Source organism: Aedes albopictus, chromosome 3 (assembly GCF_035046485.1).
Source record: "Aedes albopictus strain Foshan chromosome 3, AalbF5, whole genome shotgun sequence".
NCBI classification, from domain to species: domain Eukaryota; kingdom Metazoa; phylum Arthropoda; class Insecta; order Diptera; family Culicidae; genus Aedes; species Aedes albopictus.
In genome coordinates this window covers 33738746-33764655 of record NC_085138.1, presented here as the reverse complement: position 1 = coordinate 33764655, position 25910 = coordinate 33738746, and the positions used below count along the sequence as shown (strand labels likewise).

The 25910-nt window shown below is 41.4% G+C and overlaps 1 protein-coding gene across 2 annotated transcripts in view; it reads right to left on the bottom strand.

Annotated features, from left to right (window-relative positions):
* The window catches only part of LOC109419229 (nicotinamidase), a 175994-nt gene that overhangs the window by 60619 nt on the left and 89465 nt on the right, over nt 1–25910 (bottom strand). For both annotated transcript variants that reach the window (XM_029867516.2, XM_029867513.2), the window contains exon 3: nt 16820–17006. In XM_029867516.2, coding sequence (XP_029723376.2) covers nt 16820–17006 — 187 coding nt within the window. The remainder of the gene's footprint in view (nt 1–16819; nt 17007–25910) is intronic.

Sequence of the window (25910 nt, the reverse complement as noted above, 5' to 3'; positions counted from 1 at the left end):
CCAAATTGCCAACTAATTGGATGTTAGTTGGCATTGTGTGGGAGATCTATTCTAGTATGTACATACTAAAAAATTGCCCAAGAAAGTATGGCGCTATCTTGGATTTCACCTGAGATATTCGCTAACACCTCCAATTAGGCGAAATCCCATAAGCTCAGGGATTCCCAAAACACGGACTGAAGCGTAATAGGAATCCGTGTAATCGGTGACCGTGTAGACGGAATCTGTGTAGTATGAGTCTTGACTGAATGTAAATCTCGTTTCTGAGTGCACTTTAAAGCATGGCCCACTTATGTCGTTTTCGTTTTTGATTCAGTTCCAACCTGGGTTGGAACTGGATCAGATCACAGTTACAACATCAACCCGACTCTGGTTCGCTAGTGTTGAAGTTTGTTTGATGTTTGTTTGTTTACACATTTTCCGCCGATCCAGTTCCAACCCAGGTTCAAAAACGAATTCAACATTAGAAATGGAACTCTAAGAGAAAAATACAAAACAAATTATTCGGCGCGAATGTGAAGGAATTCTGAAACTTTTCTCTTAATATGATTCGTTAGGCGGCGCACAACAGTTTCGTTTACTGTTTCAGCGATTATACCGCACCAAAATTTCATCTGCGCAATCGTATTGATGATTGCACCCTTAGCCTTCTGTTTCCTTTTCATAACTGCTCAATAGTGTTTATTCATAAACCACGTAGGCTTTTTGGGGGGAGGGGGGTCTGGTCAAAGTCTACGCTCCATACAAAACTCAAAATTTTTGTAGGGACGAAAGTCTACGAGGGGGCACGGGGGTCAGAGATGGCCAAAATTTGGTCCACGTGGTTTATGAACAGCCCCTTAGGGGGGCATCCATAAAGTACGTCACGCTTAGGGGGGGAGGAGGGCTTCTGAAAAGTGTGACAAACAATGTATATCAAAGTTTTGCTCTAACAGCATTAAATTAGGCAAGGAATCATAATACTCACGCATAATTTCACGGAGCATTTATCTTCTCACCATAAAAATTCATCTCATTACTACAAATCTAGAACTTCACTGAACGTGCCCTATTGTGCCTAAAAAGCTTTGTGAACATTCAGAAGATCATAGCCATCACGACCGTCGCCTGTTCACATACCCGAGGCAGAATCACTACGCAAATCAAAAGGCTGGTATACACCACAGTTAAAAATAGTTTTCATTGACAATGTTGGGGAATTTCGACATTAATACAGCGGGTTGCACGAGGCTTTCCGAAAATCAAATTAGGCACTAATTTTGAAATCATATCACGATTAGATATTGAGCAGGTACAGTCAGGTTTTTTTTTACGCGGGGGATACATACCGCGTAAAAAAAAACCGCGTAAAAATAAACCGCGTTAATTCAAAAATCCGCGTAAAAATAAACCGCGTTAATTCAAAAATCCGCGTAAAAAAAACCGCGTTAATTCAAAAATCCGCGTAAATGAAAACCGCGTTAATTCAAAAATCCGCGTAAATGAAAACCACTTTTAACTCAATAATTTCCTTCTTGATTTTATATTAAAAAATGAACTCAACGAATTATTTTAAGACAACATTTTAGGATTTTTGCCTGTCACTCAAAATTTCTACAAGTTACACAAACTGCCAAGCTATTGTTTAAAGGTTTAAAGCTTTTACCATCATTGATGACGTCAAACCCGACATCAACCTATCATTCATCTATTTTTATTTTGGCCACCAAACCCAACATGGACCCAATACTTGGTCGATGTTGGTCCAACAGTGGCTCAACATTCGATAAAAATTGACCCAACTTTGACCCGACATTCGATATTTTTTCAGTCTGGCGGAATTTTGCATGGTTTTCTCGTGTATCGTGCCCAGCTACTCATTCGAATGACAATGTATTCAATTGATAAGGATTCGCTTCTCATTTGATAGGTGCTCTGATTGAATGAAATGGTTTTGAACATGAATATGTAGAAGAAAAATGTTTAAAAAGAATTGTAGGTTAATGTTCAAATAAATGAGATGAAGTTTTGCAACACTGGGTTAAACCGGTTCGTTGTTAAGACTCCATCTCACAGTTGACGCATAAGTGTCAAACTACAGGCAGTAAATCATGTTCACTTAACCTTCAGTAACTCGCGCGGTTGCCCACCACCGTCAGCACCACGCTAATGCTGAACACGAAAAGCGAGATTATTTCAACGTGTTGTACAAAATACAACAGCGAGATTGCTCGTGGGTTGATAGTTAAAGGTCACAAAGCATTCTTAGAAAATTTTGGGATATTCCAGGTAATCCTAAGTGTTCTGGAGCTCAGTTTTTAAAGTCTATGGCTATGACAGTAGTTTCTCAAGCTAAAAATAGTAACTATACATAACTAGACAGGGTTTAAATCAATAATTATTCCAAAATAGTTTTAAAATATTTCAAATCAGCCAATTGAACAGCCAGAAATGGACATAATAGACATAATTATCTGATAGATAGATAGATACAATAATAGATATAATAATAATCTCTGGACATAATAGATTACAAATCGTAGATTTGTACAATGAAAAAAGTTCATGTAATCTCAAGAACGGTTTGATGTCCTTAGACATCTCAACAGATCTGATGCTGTCTATTAAACTTTGAGATGTTCAGTAAGTCATGAAAGGTTACAAGTCGTAGCTTTGTATTATGAATAAAGTTACCGGTACACCCGTAGACTTTAGGATCTAAACTCCAGAACAGTTTGGATGACCTAGGATATCCTGACTGATTTGAAACTGTCTATTGAACTTTTAAAAACTTACTGAGCATAATAGATTGCAAATCGTTGATTTGTATGATGCAAGAAGCTACCGCTGCACCCGTAGACTTTAAGATCTAAACTCCAGAATAGTTTGGATGACCTAGGATATCCCGACTGATCTGAAACTATCTATTGAACTTTCAAAAGACTTACTGGGCTTAATAGATTACAAATCGTTGCTTTGCATAATGCAAGAAGCTACCGCTGCACCCGTAGAATATGGGATCTAAACTTAAGAATAGTTTGGATGACCTAGGATATCCCGACTGATCTGAAACTGTCTATTGAACTTTTAAAGACTTACTGGACATAATAGATAACAAGTCGTTGCTTTGTATAATGCAAGAAGTTACCGTTACAGACGTAGATTTTAAGATCTAAACTCAAGAACAGTTTGGATGTCCTTGGATGTCCAGAAAATTACTCTGCATCATATTCTACCTTTTTAATGCTGTTAAACACCAAAACTACAGAAATATGTAGAAAAACTCTATAATAATGCTTGGAAAAATTCCGGCTTAAAATTAAAAATCCACGTAAATGAAAACCGCGTTAATTCAAAAATCCGCGTAAAAATAAACCGCGTTAATTCAAAAATCCGCGTAAAAAAAAACCGCGTTAATTCAAAAATCCGCGTAAAAAAAACCTCGTAAATGAAAACCGCGTAAAAAAAAACCGCGTAAAAAAAAACCTGACTGTATTTGGCAACTCTTTGAATATCTCATTAATATCATATTAAGATATGACATCAAAATTTGATCGTTATAAGATATGATTATTTTTTTTTTATTTTTTTTTTATCTGTATTAACGAGATTTTTAGCCCTAGGCTAGTTCATCTCGGGACCCACGCTTTACTTCCCTTCCGATGGAAGAACTCACATTTTGTGAGTTTGTCGGGAGTGGGATTCGATCCCAGGTCCTCGGCGTGATAGTCAAGTGTTCTAACCATTACACCAGGTCCGCTCCACAAGATATGATTATGATATTCACGTTTATCCAGGTATTAATGTCGTTATACCATTTTTTGCTTCCTGGCTGTAGTGGCAATTCTCAAGATCCAGCCAAAATGTCACTGGGCCATCCTGAGACTGGAATAAGGGCAAAATTCGATTCTTCAGACATTCGGTTTCATAAACCTCCGAGTTCATCATTGTATTGGTGATGATAACTTTGCCTTTTGACCCCAACTGTTTATTCCCTGTCAGATCATATATTTGCGAGCGAACTTGTCCACAAAATCAAATTTATATCTTCCAGGGATACCTCCTCAAGCATTCGCCTTGTAAAATTTTGGTCCCGGAAGTCGGCTCTTTACATAGGTTTCATCATCCATCAGTATGCACCCAACAGGCTTTGTCAGAAGGTTGTCATAAAGCTTTCGAGTACGGTTTTGAGCCACGAAATATTGATTAAAAGATCTGTTTGGTTGCCTGCTAGCTCGGTATCCCGGGTAGAGGCGAAGAACAAACCAAGGACAAAATAATAACAAATTTTGCCATCATATCTCATTTTATCATTCTTATGTTATTTATGAAAAACACTAAATTACTCGCTAAGAACAAAAAATATTATCATTGCGAAATTTGTTATTTCTGAGTTATTATTGAATAACAATAAATAACTGAATAATAACAAAATGTACAATCATAACAAAATAAGTTTTTCTAAGCATCCTAAGTAAAATAACATCATAATTGCATATTTTGCAATCATAACTTGTTTTGTTATTGATGAGTTATTTAGTATTAATTTTATTTTAAATAGAATATTGATGAAGAGTAAATTTTGTTATTGGTTTGTTAGTAAATAAAGCTAAAAAACAAAAAAATATGACTAAATTTGTTCCAGAAAAAAAGTAATTTTAATAACTTATTTTGTTATTATAAGATCAAACCAAGGACAAAACATTTCTGAACTTACAATACAGTTTTATCCAATCACAAGATCAAAATTTACAATTATGATCTATATTTGAAATAATATATTTTGTTCTTACTTTGTTCTCAATAACTCGATAATAACTTATCCAGTTATTTTCCATTATGAAATAGTTTGTCCTTGGTTTGTTCTTATAAGGATAAAATTAGTTAAGTATTACTGAGTTATTTTCCAGTACAAAGTCAGTTATTATTTTTGTTCTTTTAGCTCTTATTCCCAACAAACCAATAACAAATTCTGCAATTCAGCTATTGATTTTTAATGGCAAAATTTGATCTTCGTATTTTCTTCTACCCGGGATGCATGTAAGCCTACACGGTAGCGAATTCTCTGCATTGTACGTTGGGCGACACCATACTTTTAGTTAAAATCGTGATCAGACATACCTAGATTGCTTCTAATGGACCTCAAAACCTTTTCATGAAGCTGTCGATTGGCAGTCCCACTTCGGCGTTTACTTTTCGGCTTCTGAGTCGTCGTCAAGGTTTATTGTATCTTTTAAGCATATGCTATATGGTGTTTCTGGAAAAACTCAATGCTTTTTCCAGCTGTGCACGATCCTGTTCATACGCTCCTATTGCATGATACCTATCTCCAAATCCACAAAGTTTTTGGAACAGAAAAAAATCACTGTAATTGTTATTGGTATTGTAAACAAATAGACGCCAACGGTTTCTAAAAATGTCCACCAGGAGCGTTGTAATAAGCAAAAAAAAGTATGTTCCATTACTAAGTGGGCCATGCTTTACATGTGACCATTCAACAAAGAACTCCTTCAACCTGGCTGCACCCACAAGTTGCATAAAACTTCCGCATATTGCTCCGAGCCATGCTTTCTTGCACTTTAGCAATCTCACCCTCTTCGTGCTGCTGAGAGTAACACTAAAAAAGAAAAGTTTTTCATTCTTTGAATGATGTTTATCTCTTACAACTTACAAGATTATGTGAAGAAGGTTTTGTAATCTTGAGAACATCCAACGAACGGTTCAATTTCAAGTCAATTGATGTTGTACTAAAATAAGTTTGATAAACAGCCATACACATCGTGTATCCACAAATGTAGGTACGTCACTCAATCAGATAACCGACGACGGAAAACGGTTCTTCAGTCTGCCAACAATTTCCTCACACATCGAAAACCCGTCGCACTTTCCTCAAGTTCCGCCTAACTCCGTGCAAATCGCCACCCACAACCAGCTGCTACCTACTTTGTTTGGCCAGAACACATATCGTGTGAATCAAACATACCAAAATCGAATGCAGTTCCCTCCATCATCATCGTCGTTGTGGCCCGATCGACAGAAAAACGGTATCCAAAATTGCAAACACTTTGTCTGCGGCAGTAGACAAGCGAAACAGGAAGAGTGCAAACACTCCATCAAGTATTTTTATGGTGAAAGGTGGAGTATATGTTCGCCGTATACGCTCCTTCGTGAACCACCCAAACGACCTACTTTATAGCGAACGAATTCTGGCGCGTACCTTGCTCGCTGTCGTCGTCGTTATTGAGCTTTTCTATTCGAACGCATCCGAGTGGGTAAAATTCATTTAATTTATTTTTATCGCCTCCTCTTCTGGCGACAATGTTTGGCTTTTTTGCGTAGGTAAACTACCCGGACAAAAATTACGGCACGGTACAATATAATAAAATAATTGAACTGTAAAAACTATAAATGTTAGAATCGGGTACGTACAACTATACATACAAACTGTTGTTGAAAATTTCATAAAAAATGACGGGTTAGAATCTAAAAAATAAAAAAAAGTCTGGCGTCTGGCAACTTTGTTGAGAAATAGCGTATCTGCCAACACTGCGAAAAGAATATCTTTTCTTTATTTTTAGATCGAAACTTAAATTCATTTTTGAAAGATTTTTAGGGTTTTAACAATTTTACAGCTACTTAACTGCTTAACAATTTATTGTTTAATATAAATCGCTGTTGTAATATCATTTTAACAGTTTCACTATTAATCAAAAACTATGATGCCTAATTCGTTGCATTTTTGTGATGTTACAGTATTACAGTACAGTGTAATATACTTGTATTGAAAAAATTTAGTAGGGCACGATTACCTTACATAGGTATACCTCGTAACTTCTTGAATACCAACAGACTCGCACGGAAGCAGAAGCAACCATGCCATATCACCATAAAGGCTTTTTCCTTTATGAATACGGGCGGCGGCGTCAGCACCCAATTGCTGCTTCTTGTCGGAAAATGTGCACCTACATAGGTATGTGTGCATGTGTGTTTGGCGAATGCTCTCTACTATACGGCCCCCGATGAGGCGATAAAAAAGCAAGCGCTTTTCTAATTTTATTTATTGCCACTAAAAATAAGCAGCTTTTCACATAGGTACGTGAGACTGGGTCCTATTTATGGGTGTCGTCGACGCATGGACGCCCGAGGAGGAGATGTCTTTTCTACGTTGTTCTGTTTCGAGCGCTTCGGGACACTTGAGATTGAGCTTTGGTTCCGATGATGGTCGTTTAGACAAATTATCTAGTTGTTAACTTTCGTGCAATCTTTGGATTAAGTTTTTGTTTTTCCTAGTTATATAATCGGAGCTCACCACGGTCCATTTGAGGCGATCATTCTTTTTTATTTGAGTTTCACATTTGCAGACTTCCGCCACCTAATTTTGGTTAGCCTAACTAATATTGGGTGAATATGTTTCCATGACAGGCACGGTAAAGGCTGGGTATGCTGTGCAATTCAGATCCCATTGTGATCCACTACCCAGTCTACACACAATCGCATATGATGTTGGATAGGATGCAAAAGTGGAGGCGATATACGCACACTTTACACGCGGTTAAATGGAAGCAGGTACGCATATGGCCTCCACTTTAGCATCCTATTCAACATCATATGTATAAGACTTTGTGTTTGCTGGGTAGCCTCTGCCCAGCAACTCCTATCCCTACCTCCTCGCAGTACCGGCCGGAAACTATGAGCAACCTTTGGGAAGATCGGGTAACCAACCCCGGTAGGAACTTTGGACAGGGAACGGGGGGGTTTGCTTCGGCAAACCTGAGCGTCTGTTCTCCAGGAGGAGCGGCTCACAACAGCGTCTGATCCCCATGTTAGGGGCGGCTGATCTATGTCCGAGTGCCAGGGAAGAACTCTAAGTTCAACTGTGCACTATGGTCCTCCGGAAAGTAGGGGGTTGGTGTTAGGCCTTCGAGCCAGCCATATAAAACCATTGTAACGGAAAATCAGCAACAGAATAAAACGAACCGAGACCAACGGCAACGACCCCAGCGAACAAAAAGGACTTGCGATTGGAAACTCGGTACGTGGAACTGCCGATCTCTCAACTTCATTGGGAGCACCCGCATACTCGCCGATCTACTGAAGGACCGCGGGTTCGGCATCGTAGCGCTGCAGGAGGTGTGTTAGACAGGATCCATGGTGCGAATGTTTAGAGGTAATCATACCATCTACCAGAGCTGCGGCAACACACGCGAGCTGGGAACAGCTTTCATCATGATGGGCTATATGCAGAGGCGCGTGATCGGTTGGTGGCCGATCGACGAAAGAATGTGCAGGTTGAGGATCAAGGGCCGATTCTTCAACTTCAAGGACGCATTTTACGCGCAGCTCGAACGCGAGTACGATCGCTGCCCAAACCACGATGTCAAGATCATCGTAGCTTTAGCCTTCAGTACACGCTTTGCCAAATGTGCAAATATTTGGCAAATTAAACGCTCAGGTAGGCCAGGAGGAGGAATTCAGACCGACGAATGGTAAGTTCAGCGCCCACCAGCAGACGAACGAAAACGGCCTACGGCTCATTGATTTCGCCGCCTCCAAAAATATGGCCATACGTAGCACCTTTTCCCAACACAGCATCCCTTATCGTTAAACCTGGAGTGGTGCAGACGGAATCTCAAATCGACCACGTTCTGATTGACGGACGGCACTTCTCCGACATTATCGACGTCAGGACCTATCGTGGCGCCAACATCGACTCCGACCACTATCTGGTGATGGTCAAACTGCGCCCAAAACTCTCCGTCATCAACAATGTACGGTACCGGCGACCGCCACGGTACAACCTAGAGCGACTGAAGCAACCGGATGTCGCCTCAGCATACGCGCAGAACCTCGAAGCCGCGTTGCCAGACGAGGGCGAGCTCGATGAGGCCCCTCTAGAGGACTGCTGGAGTACAGTGAAAGCAGCCATCAACGACGCAGCCAAGAGCACCATCGGGTACGTGGAACGGAATCGACGGAACGAATGGTTCGACGAAGAGTGCAGAACGGTTTTGGAGGAGAAGAACGCAACGAGAGCGGTAAAGCTGCAGCAAGGGACTCGACAGAACGTGGCACGTTACAAACAGAAGCGGAAACAACAGACCCGCCTCTTTCGGAAGAAAAAGCGCCGCCTGGAAGAAGCGGAGTGTGAAGAAATGGAACTGCTGTGCCGTTCCCAAGAAACACGGAAGGTCAGAAGCTCAACCAAGAGCTCAACGCATCCCGCAACGGTTTCGTGCCGCGAGCCGAAATATGCAGGGATAAAGACGGAGGCCTCTTGACGGACGGACGTGAGGTTATCGAAAGGTGGAAGCAGCACTTCGATCAGCACCTGAACGGCGTGGAGAACGTAGGCACGGGAGCCCACGGCAACGGAGGAAACGACGACGCCAGTGCAGCGGAGGATGGAAATGAACCAACTCCCACGCTGAGAGAAGTTAAGGATGCCATTCACCAGCTCAAAACCAACAAAGCAGCTGGTAAGGATGGTATCGCAGCTGAACTCATCAAGATGGGCCCAGAAAAGTTGGCCACCTGTCTGCATCGGCTGATAGTCAGGATCTGGGAAACCGAACAGCTACCGGAGGAGTGGAAAGAAGGGGTAATCTGCCCCATTCACAAGAAAGGCGACCATTTGGAATGTGAGAACTTCAGGGCGATCACAATTTTGAATGCCGCCTACAAAGTTCTATCCCAGATCATCTTCCGTCGTCTTTCACCTAAAGTAAATGAGTTCGTGGGAAGTTACCAAGCCGGTTTCATCGACGGCCGGTCGACAACGGACCAGATCTTCACCGTACGGCAAATCCTCCAGAAATGCCGTGAATACCAGGTCTCAACGCACCACCTGCTCATCGACTTCAAAGCGGCATACGATAGTATCGACTGCACAGAGCTATGGAAAATCATGGACGAGAACAGCTTTCCCGGGAAGCTTACCAGACTGATAAGAGCAACGATGGACGGTGTGCAGAACAGCGTAAGGATTTCGGGTGAACTATCCAGTTCATTCGAATCTCGACGGGGACTACTACAAGGTGATGGACTTTCCTGCCTACTATTCAACATCGCCCTGGAAGGTGTTATGCGACGAGCCGGGGTACGATCTTCACGAAATTCGGCCAATTTGTCTGTTTTGCGGATGACATGGATATTATTGCTAGAACATTTGGAACGGTGGCAGAACTGTACACCCGCCTGAAACGCGAAGCAGCAAAGGTCGGACTGGTGGTGAATGCGGCTAAGGGGCTGTTTAGAAACCACGTAGACCAAAATTTGGTCATTACAGACTTCCCCCTTTCCCCCCTCGTAGACTTTTGTCCATACAAAAATTTTGAAATTAGTATGGAGTGTAGACTTTGGCCGGACACCCCCACCCCTCCCCCCAAAAAGTCTACGTGGTTTATGAACGCCCTCTAAGACAAAGTACATGCTAGTAGGAGGGACTGAGCAAGACAGGACAAGCCTTGGCAGCAATGTTACGATAAACGGGGATACTTTCGAGGTGGTAGAAGAATTCGTCTACCTCGGTTCCTTGCTAACGGCGGACAATAATGTGAGCCGTGGAATACTAAAGCGCATCATCAGTGCAAATCGTGCCTACTATGGGCTCCAGAAGAAACTGCGGTCAAAAAAGATTCACCCCCGCACCAAATGTACCATTAGGGTGGGGCTAATTTCAAAAAATCTCTCCGATATATGATTTCCCAAGTGGAAAAGTGGTTTCTGAGATATTTGAAAAAAAAATGTCGTTTTTCAGTATTTTTTGGGTTTGGTACCAAAATATGACATTTTTCTCAAATATCTCGGAAACCAGTGGAGATATCGCAATTTTGAGTACAAATTTGGCCCTATTGGGTTCTAGAATCACCGATTTAGTCTAGAAAAAAAAAGTTTGAAAATTAAATTTGAAATGATTTTTGAAAGTTTGTTCTAGCAAAAATTTCACTTGAACCCCTTGCGCCACCCCTAAATATCAACCGAAATCGCTCATTTTTGTACAGCTGACTTATTTCGACTAGTAGATCACTTTCCGCTTGAGAAATCATATATCGGAGAGATTTTTTGAAATTAGCCCCACCCTAATGTACCATATACAAGACGTTAATAAGACCGGTGGTTCTCTACGGACACGAGACATGGACGATGCTCGAGGAGGACCTGCAAGCACTCGGAGTTTTCGAGCGACGGGTGCTAAGAACTATCTTTGGCGGCGTGCAGGAGAACGGTGTGTGGCGGAGAAGGATGAACCACGAGCTCGCTGCACTTTACGGCGAACCCAGCATCCAGAAGGTGGTCAAAGCCGGAAGGATACGGTGGGCAGGGCATGTTTCAACAATGCCGGACAACAACTCTGCAAAGCTGGTGTTTGCAACTTATCCGGTTGGCACAAGAAGGCGTGGAGCGCAGAGAGCACGATGGGCGGACCAGGTGGAGCGTGATCTGGCGAGTGTTCGGCGTGACCGACGTTGGAGAGCTGCAGCTGCAAATCGAGTATTATGGCGGCAAATTGTTGATTCAATATCATCATGAATTTGATGTTAACTAAATAAATGAATGAATCTTCGCTACTCTTAGAGCCTCGGAGTGCAATTCTGATCACTTAGCAACATTCACTTGGTGATCTAGGTCATCCAAATTATTCTGGAATTAAGACCTTCAAGCTCCACAAGCTCTACTGAATCTCTTTACTTTATCGGTGTAGCTTCTCCAAAAAATCGTTCAGAAATTCTTCAAAGACTATCGCCAAGAATTCCTCAAATAATCTTTCCAGGGATTCCTCCAAATATTCCTAGAAGAATTCTTCCAGGAATGTTTCAAGTAATTCCTGGAAAATTCTTCTAGAAGTTTCTCCAAGTATTCTTCCAGAAGTTCTTACAAGATTCCTCCAAAAATTCCACCAGGAATTCGTGAAGAAATTTTTCAAGGAATTCCAACAGAAATTACTTCAGGAAATGCTGCAGGAATTCCTCCATGGATTTTTTAGGAAATTTCAAGAGTTCCTCAAGAAATTCCTTCATGAATACCTCCAGGACCTTTCAGGAAACCTTTAGTAGTTCCACAAGAAAATACTCCTGAGGTTACTCAAAGAATTCGTAAGAGAATTCCTTCAGAGATATCCGCAGAAATACCTCCAGCAGTTCTTAAGTAATTACGGCAAAATTCCTCCCAAAATAACTCAAGGAACTCCTTCAGGAATTACTCCAGGAACTCTGTCTGGAATTCCTTGATAAATTCCCGCTGGAATCCCACCAGGAAGTTCTTCAGGAATTCCTCTTATAACATCTTCAGGAATTCCCCCCAAGAATTTCTCCAGGAATTTCACCAATAATGCCTTAAGAAATTTCTCCAAGAATTCATCCAGGAATTCCTCCAGGACATCTTTCTAAAATTTTTCCAAGAATTCTTCCAGGAATTCCTCCAAAAAACCCAACAGGACCTTTCCCAAGAATTTAACAAGGGTCCCTCTAAGACTTCTGCCAAGAATCCCTTCAGGAATTTCTCCACAAATACCTCCAAAGCTTTTTTCAAGAAAATCCTTCAAGAATTCATCTAAAAAATCACCACCAATTTCTTTATGAATACCTCCAAGATTCTTCAGGAAACCTTCAGAAATTCCTAGAGAAAATACTCCTGGGACAACTCCGAGAAACTGTTCCGAGACCTCTCCAGAATTTTTTCCAATTATCCCTTCAGAAATTTTTCCAAGAATTTCTTCAGTTATTCCTAGAAAAAACTTCTGCGAAGAATTTCTCCAAGAATCCGTCCAGGAATTCTTTCAGAAATTCTTGCAGGAATTCCGACAGTAAGTCTGCTAAGAATTTCTCCACAACATGCTCCAATGCTTCTGTCGAAAATTCCTCCAAAAATCCCTCCAGGAATTTGGGCAGGAATTCCTTTATAAATTACTCTAGGAATACCTCTAGATTTTTCAAAAAAATACCTTCAGTAATTCTTCCAAGAAATCCTTGTGAAATTCCTCTAGAAATGACTGTAAGAAATTCTCCAGGGTTTCCATCAGGAAAGCATCCAAAAACTCCTCCAGAAATTCCTCCAACCATCTAGAATCCCTGCCAGAATTCCCTTCAATGAATTACTTTATGAATACCTTCGAAACTTCTTTCAAGAATTCCACCAAGATTTTCTCTAGAAATTTCTTCAGGAATTCCTTGAAAAATTCCAACAAGAATTCTATCAGGAATTTGTCCAAGAATTTCTTGAAGAAATTTCTGTATAAAATTCTGCAGTACTTTCTGGAAAAATTCATGTAGTGTGAAGGAATTTTAAAAGAACATCCTGGAGGAATTTTCGAAGTTATTTTTTTTGTAATTTTTATGTCTTGTAGTAATTCCAGGAGAAATTCCTGGAATATTCCTTGTAAGAATTCCTGGAGTACTTCCTGGAATAAATCTTTAAGGAAATGCTGAAGAAAACTTTGGAGTGTTTTCTGGAGGAATTCCCGGAATATTTCTTGTAGAATTTCCTGGAGTATATCCCGGATTAATTCCTAGATGAATTCCTGTAGTAATTCCAGGAGGAATTCGTAGAGTAATTCCTGGAGGAATTCCTGAAGGAATTACTGGAGTACTTGCTAGACGAATTTCAGGAATATATCCTGCAGGTATTCCTGGACGGATTTTTGGAGAAATTCTTAGCAGAAGTTTTGGAGGAATACCTGGAGAAATTTGCTGGAGCAATTTTTGGAGAAATTCTTGCAGAAATTCCTGATGGAATTCTTCGAGGAAATCTGGGAAGAAATCTCGGAGCAGTTCCTGGAGAATTTCGTGAATGAGTTCTCGGAGGAATCCCTGGGGTTGAAAACATCCTTGGAAAAACCTGAAGGGATTCTTGGCAGTAGTCTTAAAGTGACCCCTGGTGAAATTGTTGGAGAAGGTCCTGTAGGATTTTGTAGAGGAATTCCTGGAGAGTTCCTTGCAATAATTCTAGGCAGATGTCTTGGAGGAATTTCTGAATGAATTCTTGGAGATATTCCTTGGGAAATTCTTGGAGGACTTCCTGGTGGAGTTCCAAGAAGAATTTATTGAGGAAAACCTGAAAGAGTTCTTGGAGAAATTCCTGGAGTAATTCCCGAAGGAGTTCCTTGAGGAATTTCGGGAGGAACTTTTGGCGTTCCTCAACAGTTTTCTAAAGTATTTCTGAGGAAATCCCTGAAGGAATTCTCGGACAAATTCTTAGAGCTATCTTAGCAGTTTTTTTTTAAAGAATTACTAAAGGTTTCCTGAAGGAGCCTAGTGGTGTTCATGTAAGAATTTGTGGAGTAATTCTTGAAAAACTTTCCAAAAAAAATCTCTGGAAGAATTCTACTAAGAATTCCTGGAGAAGTTCCTGGAGGGTTTCTGTTGGAATTTCTTGGAAAATTTATTCACGAACTCCTGGAGGAATTTCTGGAGAAATGCCTGAAAATAATCTGGGATGAACCCCTGGAGTAATGTTTGGAAGAATTTTTGGACCATTTCGCGGAGTTTTCGGGAGAAATTCTTTGAGAATTTTCTAGCGAAATTTCTTTGAGAGCCTCTTGGAAAAAATCATAGAGAAATTCTTGGAGGAATTCTTGGAGAAACTCTTGGAAGAATTTCTGGAGGAATGTTTGGAGGATTTCTAATCAGAAGTCTATGAGGAATTCCTAGAGAAATTGTTGGAGAATACCTAGAAGGATTCTTTGAGGAATTCTAGGCAGAATTTTAAGAGTGATATCTGAAGAAATTCTTGACGAAATTCCTGGTGGAATTCCTGGAATGATTCCTGTAGGAATTTCTGATAGAATACTTGGAGGAACTCCTGAAAGAATTTTCCAGGAATTTCTTGAAAAATTCCTGGAAGAATTCTTCCAGGATTTCTTGGAGGAATACCTGGGAAGATTATTTGAGGTATTTTTGGCGAAAGTCTTGGAAGAGTATCTGAACGATTTTTTGGAGGAGCTACACTAATAAAATAAAGAGATTCAGTAGAGCTTGTGGAGCTTGAAGGTCTTAATTCCAGAATTATTTGGATGACCTAGATCACCAAGTGAATGTTGCTAAGTTATCAGAATTGCACTCTGAGGCTCTAAGAGTAGCCAAGATTATATTCGCCGAACATTCGCTACAATAAAAATATCATAAGATTTACAGGTATTGCGACCCATACTTCAAAATACAGTAGGTCTTTTTGAATACCAGTGGACACCCAAATAGCAACACATAGAGATACTCACAGTATTATGAGGTGCAACAGACACAATCGTGAAAGAATTATGCCGATAGAGTGAACAGAAACAAGAGTAGAGCCTGAAGACCTTGAAGGTCCTAATTCCCAAATAGTTTGGAAAGCCTAGAATACCCCATGAATGTAACAAAAGCATCATAGTTGTGCACTGAGGCTCCATAAGCAGTATAGACTACATTCCACGAATATTTTTTACAATTAAAGCATGATACAGTATGTAGATATCGTCACCCAAACTTCAAAGTGTTTTGGAGGCCATTTGTATTTCATGGAATGTCCAACTACCACTATATTGAGTTGCTCGTAGCATTGCGAGGTCTAATGGACATCAACGTGACTAAATTTCATGAACAGATTGAACACAAATGATGGTAGATGTTGTAGATCTTTAAAAAATGAATTCCAGAGTAGTTTGGATGATCTAAATCACCCAATTCATGAACCATTAATATTCTAGGAGTGCTTTGAGGCTTTCTGAGTACCGTAGACTATGTTCTGTGAAGATTCATCGTGTATAAAAGTTGGTAGTGGGTCTCCAGTTAGCCTAGTGGTTAAGGCTATGGATCGCCAATCCGGAGACGGCGGGTTCGATTCCCGTTCTGATCGGGAAAATTTTCTCGACTCCCTGGGCATAGCGTATCATTGTACTTGCCTCACAGTATACACAAATTCATGCAATGGCGGGCAAAGAAAGCCCTTCAATTAATAACTGTGGAAGTGCTCAAAGAACACTAAGTTGAAGTGAGGTTGGCCAAGTCCTAGTAGGGACGTAGAGCCAAAAAAAATGAAAAAAAAAGAAAAAGTTGGTATAGGATGTTGAATTTTGACACAAACTTTGGAGCACTTTGGAGGCCTTAGAATAGCTCTGGGATCAAAACTTCAACAGACTATGAATTAGAATTCATAAAAAAAATACAAAAAAGCCACGTATTTTCGGCTACCATCATTTCTTAGCACAACTATTCCCATTGACTATAAAAAAATCCAGGGTAAAATGTTTAAAAACAAAGAAGATATTGCCTTTCTGCCAAAAGTAGATCGTCCCGGCACGCTATGTCTGAACCAACAGATTATAAAAATTGAATGTACATCGGGTTTCTTTCCATAAAACATCAGTATTCAAGCTATATTTTCATTTTCAGAAGGTTTCAAAATATTCTATCGGGGAAATTTTGATTTTTCCATCTTTTTGACCGTTTTTCATACAAATTTGCTTCAAATCCTCATTTTCGGTCAATTTCTCTCCCATACAAAATGTATGGACAAATTTTCACCGATGGAATATTTTAAAACCTTCTGCAAATGAAAATATAGCTTGAACACTGATGTTTTATGGAAAGAAACCCGATGTACATTCAATTTTTATAATCTGCTGGTTCAGACATAGCGTGCCCGGGTGTTTACGGGTTATCATACCGCAATTCAGTGAAAATAAATTAGCATTGGCAGATTATTTCAGAACCCAGTTTTTCAGTTTAGCAAATATTTGGTTAGCTGAATAGCATATAATCGTGCTATTGGAATTAGAAACGATACGGTTTATATGCAAACTATTTAAAGATGGCATTATGATTTTATCCCGGTTTACGCAGGCCTTTATTTTGTGATAAAGACTTACCGTTTTGATCCACTGGTTCCAACAGAACTGGAACTCGTCCCGGTCGATGTATCCGTCCTCGTTCTTGTCGAACACGGCGAACATCTCGTCCAGCCGCTCCGACGGCACCACGTAGATGTGTCCCTTGTCATTCCGGAACAACGCCCGACAGATCAACGCAAACTCCGCCAACGATAGGCGGTCGTCTCTGCAAACGAAAGAGAACAGAATTAAGGAAAATAAGTATTTAGGTATTCAATGGCAAATCCACTTGAGCTACTTAAATTGCTTAATTTTACAAGAAGAAAGAAGTGTGCTTCAAAGTGTCTTCATTGCTCATTCGGAAGGAAGGAAACGTGTTTATAAAAAACATCATTTTATGGCTCTATTAGTGTCCATTGTCGAATGGCGAAAGGAACTTCTGGCACGATACACAGGGCACAGGTCCTTGGCCGCCGAGTGCGCTCCTCCTTCGCCCGAACGAGCAACAGTTTGCACCCGTTTGGCGATTTATTTTGCTAATTTGCATAATTTTCTTTCCATTTTCACGTGCCGACTGCCTTGAGGCAGAAGCATACACATTCACGAGGGTGTCTTTTGAAAACAACAACAACAACGGCGGGAATAACGAACGGCGACACAAACAACAGCAGCAGTGTTTATGCATGTGAAGACTGTTCACGTTCAAATGTGGAACATCTAGTCTAGAACTAGGAAAACGTTGTCATAATGTTTCACAAATGTTCATGTATATAATGAATAAATGGAAATCTTAGAAAACTGCCAAAAGAATCCTGGACAAACATTTTGGAAAGCTTTACATTGTCTTGTTCAAAACGTATGTACTGGTATCCGCTACTTTATGCTACTAAAAATCTATATTTTCAGGATTCTTACGGTGATTTACAAAGCACTCCTTCCACCTTTCAATCTACTAGTTGCTCAGTAACTCGCAATTGAACCGTGGAACTTTTTAGAAGATCTGTACGGCTTGACTTCTTATTCCTGGCGTAACGTCTAGACTGCAACAAAGCCTATTTTTCTGCTTAGTGTTTGCGCAGTTCCACATTGTCCTAAAAAACACCCACGTGTTTACCTTTTCAACTATATGGGCCCAACAAGGTGTCCCAAATTCACCATGAACAGTCTTCCGCAAAAATGCAAATACAAATGCCTTTTTCCCGCCACGGGCATCTTTTTCACCCTGTCGAAACCTGCACGCGTAAAGGTGCCAGAAGCGGTCACATTTTCCAACTTTCACTCGAACAACCGAGGCATTCGGTAAGGTCATAAAATGAAAAAAAAACGCAAAATGCCACGTGGCAGACTACAGCGCGCTTGTTAGTCTCAAACTCAAGCCCTCTGGAGTGAAGTGGAGTGGTGTGGTTGAACTTCGTTCGGCGTTTCTTAAATTATAATAAGTTAGGCATCACCAGCCCCAGTAGCCACGCTGACACTTTAGGCGAGCACGCGCGCACACCCCCCAAAGAAAGCCCGTGTGATTTATGCGGCCTCTAAGCACCTACACGGGCGAACGATTGAGAAGGAAAGTCGCGTAAAAGTTTCGGCTGCAGCTTTTAATTTTTCTCATTTTTCGTCGTCTTCTTCCAGTTGCTTCGGCCAAACAAGCGAAACGTAAATAATACTCCACCGCCCCACTTGGTCGAAAATTTGTAACATTTATTTCGAGAAGCTATCACATTATCCTCGTGTAGGGTGGTAGGCTGAGCTGTGAAGTAATAGGAAACTCACGAGTAATGATAATTGAGATTAATTTGAAGGAATTGTGCTATTTTTGATGCAGCCTTGAATGGGAACACATTGGCAGAGTAATACATAATACGATTTAGTCATCGCTAATTTTTCAATCTATTTTGAGTAGTAGATAAATGGATACCGGGGTATTGGCAAACCACGATTCCAATATTTTAAAAAGCATGAATTCAAAATTAATTTATTGATATGAGTGAAGTGATTGTTTTCTTTTTACAAAAATAAAAATGAATCAATCATTTTACACCACCAATACGATCACAGTTGTTAAATTCAAAACCTGGGAACATTCCACACTCAACAGATCACTTTTAACCTGGTCATCCTGTGGTCATCCATACAAAATTTTAAAATACAGGTAAGGATAGTTTTAGAATTTTACCAAACAAAAAGCTGCTCGCATTCCTTGCAACGTGAGTTACAACAATATCCCAGCTAGTTCCAATTCCGAGGCGGCTGATTTCTTCTCACTGTTCTTCGAGAGTGTATTCAGTAAAGTGCCTCCAGTAGCTCGTCAAGATCGCTTTGACCATATTCCCACGCACAGCATTAATCTGCCTGTTATACAGTTCTCCTCGAATGAAGTGCTGACCGTAATCAACGACCTTGATACTAAAAAAGGATCTGGAACTGACGGCATCCCTCCGGTATTCCTGAAAACTGTTCTAGTGAATTAGCAGCCCCTATCGCAACTATCTTCAACCGTTCGTTACGAGAAGGGATTTTTCCAGCTGCGTGGAAAACAGCGTTTATCGTTCCAATTCACAAGTCCGGAAACATCAATCGTGTGGAGAATTATCGAGGCGTTTCCATACTATGCTACATTAGCAAAGTTTTTGAGAAACTCGTACACAATGTTATTTACACTATTGTCAGCACGGATTTATGAAACATCGTTCGACTACAACAAATTTGATGTGTTACGTCACAACCCTATCGAGTGAAATAGAAAAGAGGAGACAAGTAGACGCGGTGTATATCGATTTTGTAAAAGCCTTTGACACTGTTCCACACAGCCTGATCATCGATTAACTTCAGCACATTGGATTTCCAGACTGGATTACCGAGTGGATTGCTTCATACTTAGCCGATCGTAGATCATACGTAGCAGTCAACTCAGCACTCTCTCGCTCTTTCCGCATCACGTCTGGTGTACCCCAGGGGAGTGTGATGGGTCCACTACTATTCAATATCTCCGTGAATGATTTGAGTTTGATTCTCTCTTCACTCAAACTTTCATTCGCGGATGATTTGAAGATCTTTCGAGTTATCCAGTCACCAAACGAAACTCCCACGGCAGCGCTAGAGAAAACTCTTGTGAGCCGTAGTTCTACACACACCTCGTTGTTTACACTTTTGGTGAACTGGGACAAAATTGTCCTTGCTCTAAGTGATTTTACAATTTCTTGTAATTTTCCATATAGGACATTTTCCACGAAATTCCCTTCCCGGGTAGAGTGGACATCTGGATATCTGGAGAGACGTATTTCAGACGGCATCGTATGCTACACTACTGATGGCTTCCTTCTCGAAGGTCGAGCATTTGCTGGTGTTTATTCTCGTGAGCTAAGACTGTATCAGCCTTACTCACTTGGTAGACACTGCACCGTTTTTCAGGCCGAAATCTTTGCTCTTATGTGCGGAGTGCAATCGACACTTCAGCAGCACGTAATGGGCAAAGTAATATACTTCTGTTCAGATAGCCAGGCTGCTATTAAAGCACTTGCGTCGGCCAACCCCAGGTCGAAGATAGTTATCGCTTGTCGAACTCAAATCGAGGAGCTGAATTCAGCAAACGCTGTTCACCTTGTATGGGTACCTGGTCATTCTTCCATCGCTGGAAATGAATTGGCTGATGAGTTAGCTCGCACTGGAGCATCACATGACATCATTGGCCTTGAGCCAGCTATTCCGACATCGAAGTGTTGGGTAAAGCTTCACCCAAGCTGACACCTGGGCTGCCACTCAGCACAAACAATATTGGAATAGTTTGGAGTTATGTCGTCAAACAAAATTGTAATGTACTGAGCCATATCTAGGGGTGGCGAAGTATCTAACAAATCTGTCAAAGCAGAATTGCAGCATGCTGGTCAAAAGAATTGACTGGCCACTGCCCACTCAGTTATCACATGGCGAATATTCAGCAAGCTGATTCATTTGCATGTGATAGCTGTGAATCCGATTATGGAACTTCGTATCATTTGATATGTAACTGTTCAAAACACTTATTAAGTGAAACTGACTTCAGAAACCTGAATCTTCAGGACGTTCTGTTGTTCTTGACCCGCTGTGGTAAAGAGCTATAGGCTCTCTTTACGCTTTATGCGTTATCACAGTGCCCTTCTCAGGGCGCAGTTTGAACAAATTGTGTTACGCACATGCGTTATTACAGTGTCCTTTTCAGGACGTTATGTGAACCCATTGTGATACGCTTTTGCGTGTATGATGATCATATTCCCTTACCTGTCCTTTCCCCTGACCTATCCTTTTTCCTTCCCTTCTCCGTCAGGTAAATGATGAATAGGCTCGTGTTCATGGCGATGGCATAAATTTCCCAAATGAAGGAGGACGTGCCTCTGGAGCCGACCTACTGATACCTGATACCTGATACCCAGCTCCTCTTGGGCCTAGATTTTTCAAATTTATTAAGTTCTCAGGGAATATCTTACTAATTTAACATAATTCCTAATCATATTTCCGCGGAAAAGATCTATAATTTCCAGCTTTCTCTTGACCACTGGGAATTTGACAAACTGCCGATTACCCAGATCTTTACCCAGAATCAGCAAATTTGGGTTTTTGGTTTACCCGGGTTATGACAACAATAGTTCTCTTTTAAAAGAATATCTTGCAAAATGTCTAAAGGTAAAGGCTAAAAATTGAGAGATATTCCTGGAAAAACGTCAAGAAATAATTTCGAAAGTGATTTCTGAAAAAATCTCTAAAGGCAGTGCTTCCCAAACTGTGCGCCACGGCGCCCTGGTGAAAATTTCGCTGGTGCGCCGCAGGCTCTTGGCTCAAAACAAAAAGAAGAAAAAAAATCAATATGGGAACGTATTTTTTTAAGGTTGATGAAACTTAGAAGTGTTTGTTCATAGTATTTTTCCAAAATTTATCCAAACCTTTGCAAATTCTATGGAATTTCTGGTATCCTCCTAAACATTTTTGTTGGAGAGTAGCATGCCTCACTCATTATTTTGGAAGGCACTGTAAACCCCCTAAAGTAACGAGGAACAATTGATGACATCGGGAACCTTCGGCAATCACCAGCAGCGAAGATAATCTTAAGCAGGCATTTTTAATATTGTAATCAGTAGGATTTGGACTACCATAAGTGTTGTGTCGTAATTTACCTTTAGTCAATTTGTATGGTCCTGTAAATATAGTATGAGTAATTAAATGTTGGTTTTAAGTCAAACTAAGTGTTTTATTGTAACCAATCGGACGGAACTGGCCAGGACGGGCCAGTAGGCACAACTGCGATGTCGGGCAAGGGACCTCCAACAAAAATACAGTCCACTGAAAGCAGCTCGGGTCGCTCCCCGACATTATGGTCCTTCGAGCCGGATAGGACTAGGAGAAGGATAGGTCTAGGAAAAGGATACAGGACCCTGGAAGATCAACGGTGATTGAGACTCCTAGGAAATAAAGGAAATCACGACCCGATGTGAAATTCGCGCGAAGGCTACACACTTAGTGACAATTGGACCTGTTGTCACAACCCAACACTTAATCAGGCTGTGCAAGGTGATCGGCAGCGCCAGGAGAGCTGTACTCAGCCCAACTGAACATGATGGCGGATTCAATCGGATCCCGTCTTTGAGGATTTTGGACTACTGAACCAGGCCCCAGAACTGGTTTTCCAGGTAAATAAGTGTTCAGTATATGTCCAGCCGAAATTCAGTAAATCAAATTGCTAACTCACCTTTCGTGTTCAATTCATCGTTCATCTTGGCTACAAATGGATGGAGTGCATCACTCCAAGCACCGCATATCAATCCGCAATCATCATGGAATTACGTCACCATCTACACATGCTGTTTCGGGAAGATGATTGTTGACATCATGGGACCAAAATGACGATCATCAGCGAACCATCCAAGAATTTCTCTACCGCCAATTTGAACACATCACTACTAGCCCAACGGCACGCTAATGGAGTGCCACTTCAGCATGGACGCTTCAACGTTTTCATCCACATCATTTGGGTTAATATCACTCGGATCGTCACCCAATCAATCACTCGATCATGGAGATTATCACTACAATCATGGCAACGGTACACATCATAACTGGTGGTCTTCCAATACATCCAACGATGAGACAGGTACTCACTCGACCACAAGATCATCGACACTACCATGAGGGCTCATAGGACTGACCAGAGCTCACTAACACATCACACGGGAATCAATCAGTTTTCTGGCTAGCTGAAACGAATTGCATGGAATCTAACTATGCCTTTGGAAACATGTTAATGCTCACGTAGATGCAACGGGTATCCACGGTGAGCACTATCCCAATTCGGACACTAGGGGTGTCCATCGGATCCAAATCACAATCAAGGTCAAGTGTAGTCAATGGTGACTGCACACTACCCGGCGGTGCAACGGTGCACTATGGTTTGGAACGCAGTATGGTCTGCGGCTGTTATAGGGTAGCAGCACTCCAATGCCACCACAATTGGCTTCCCACGGTTTGGTTTGCAGCACGGGCTGCGACTGCTACAGGATGGCGGAACTCCCAATCCACAATTTAATCCAGTGACTAAACGAGGAAGTCACGAAATCCCGAGTATCTGATGCGGCTCATCAATACTCATCCTTGATTGGTATCGGATATTGTCACGGATGGCAGTATTCACTCGGTTAATGGGTTCCAAAGGCACTAGAAGACGATTCCAGATCAAATTGCGGAATAAAAACCATCCCATTTTGGATTCAAAGATTATTCAAGGCGACAATTCACTAGATCGGACACCACCACACTTTCCCAAGAAGATAAACTCATCCACACCGGCGGCGTAATGGATGGAAGGCGGACACCGAACTATTATCTCGCTCGTTTATTACGGATTCAACGGCGGACAATTCGCACGGAAGCACCCAAACAAGGGTTCACAGGTAAATACACTTGGTATATGCCCGCCGAAGCATGGGCCTACAGATTTACACTATCCTCATCAAAACTATTATTCCAACCGGACTCTCACGACTTCGCACAACCTCGACACGGCGCACTCGAATTGGACTGGCATCGAGTCGCATGGATAGATCTCGCCGCAACTAGAACGAGACCAATACGTACGTAGGAAGGTGATATCGGCAACCAAGGGCAACAGAGGAATATCATCCACACTGGACTACCTGAGATGGTCACCAACAAAATCGACAACGCTACACGAACGCACACATTGCCGATTTACAACAACGAGTGAACCTGCGACTACTACAATTGGAGCAACTGATCGCTATCTCATTACCCACCACAACCAACATTGCACAGTAGTTCGAAAGGTAGTCTACCACGGACCTCCATGTCTGGGTTGGATGAAGTACACACTTTTAGCTGTTTGGATGTGATCATGTGTGCAGGTCGAGATCATCATCTTCATCCGAAGAAATACATGCAGGGACACATCGTATACACAAGGAATACTGATACATCATTCAACAAAATACCATGATAGAAGGGTTGACGCATAGTCTTCGATGGTGGGTGAGATTGTTCACTGAAGTAGGGACAGTTATAGCAAAATGGCCACTGGATGGAGCAGCATGGTATTCTATGTGAAGTTTGGAAGACGATTCAGAAATTTTGGTAATTTCTGGGTGGGTGAGGATGTTGGAGAGTAGCATGCCTCACTCATTATTTTGGAAGGCACTGTAAACCCCCTAAAGTAACGAGGAACAATTGATGACATCGGGAACCTTCGGCAATCACCAGCAGCGAAGATAATCTTAAGCAGGCATTTTTAATATTGTAATCAGTAGGATTTGGACTACCATAAGTGTTGTGTCGTAATTTACCTTTAGTCAATTTGTATGGTCCTGTAAATATAGTATGAGTAATTAAATGTTGGTTTTAAGTCAAACTAAGTGTTTTATTGTAACCAATCGGACGGAACTGGCCAGGACGGGCCAGTAGGCACAACTGCGATGTCGGGCAAGGGACCTCCAACAAAAATACAGTCCACTGAAAGCAGCTCGGGTCGCTCCCCGACATTATGTTTTTTTTTTTTTTTTTTTTTTTTTTTTTTTTTTTTTTTTTTTTTTTTTTTTTTTTCTTTTTTTTCCGGCTCGAAGGGGAACGTCCAAAATGTCGGGGAGCTTCCTTCGTCCAAGCCCCAACATCGACTGGGAGTATGGGTTGCCCTCGGAAGGACCGGTATGTAAATCCAAAGTAGGGGGGGGGGTGGAGCTCCTAAGCTCACACTTGCTTCACGATAAACCGAATCACTATCTCTCTAATTGAAAGTCCAATAACTCCACATATTACGAGAAACTAACACTTAACATATAACATTTATTAACATAACTATTTACAATATAGGCTACATTTTATAAATTGTCATGCAAGGGTCTTCGACGACCACTTGCTCCGAGTGGAATTGTCTTACAACTAAACCAAATGTTTCAGGGAATTCCCTCTACCTTTACGATCAGTTGAGTCATCCGTGACGTCATCAATCTGGTTAATCTCTCCTCTCATTGCCCGATAATCTCTTGGAAAACCACATAGACGAATGACGTCCAGGGTTGTATCCTAGGGTGGGTGATCTTAGTCTCGAACATCCTCACCCATCCTGAAATGTCCTACATTTCTGAAACTCCTCATTCTTCGTCCGAATGTTGCGCGTCCCTGGAGTGCTTAACAAGTGGATCGATATAGGTTGTGTTGCGATCGGCTCACCCTTCATGTAGTAGTGGATCTATCAAGTATGGCCAAATTACCCGCTGAACTCGTGAGTGATCTTCCAGTTCTGCTAGATCATGTATCCCTCATAATCTAGCATATCCATTGGGAAACGCCGTTCAACTCTTTGGTCGGTTGACCGTGTAAAACGTTTCCTTCGCATTGACAAATGGTATACCAACCATTGTCCTGTTGATTGGATGCACTACCCTATGCAGTGCTTCAAGAATAGACCATTGGATTTTGCTGACCAAAACGCCAAACCAACCCTGTTGATTTCGTTCCTCAGCTATACCGTTGAATTTCACGAGAACCAGTTTCTCGCGTCCTTGGTCACGTTCCCCATGAAACGTTGGGCTCACTCATTGACCTGTTCAGATGAGCGTCCTGCTGCCATCCGTATGACAGCATTTGATGATTATTC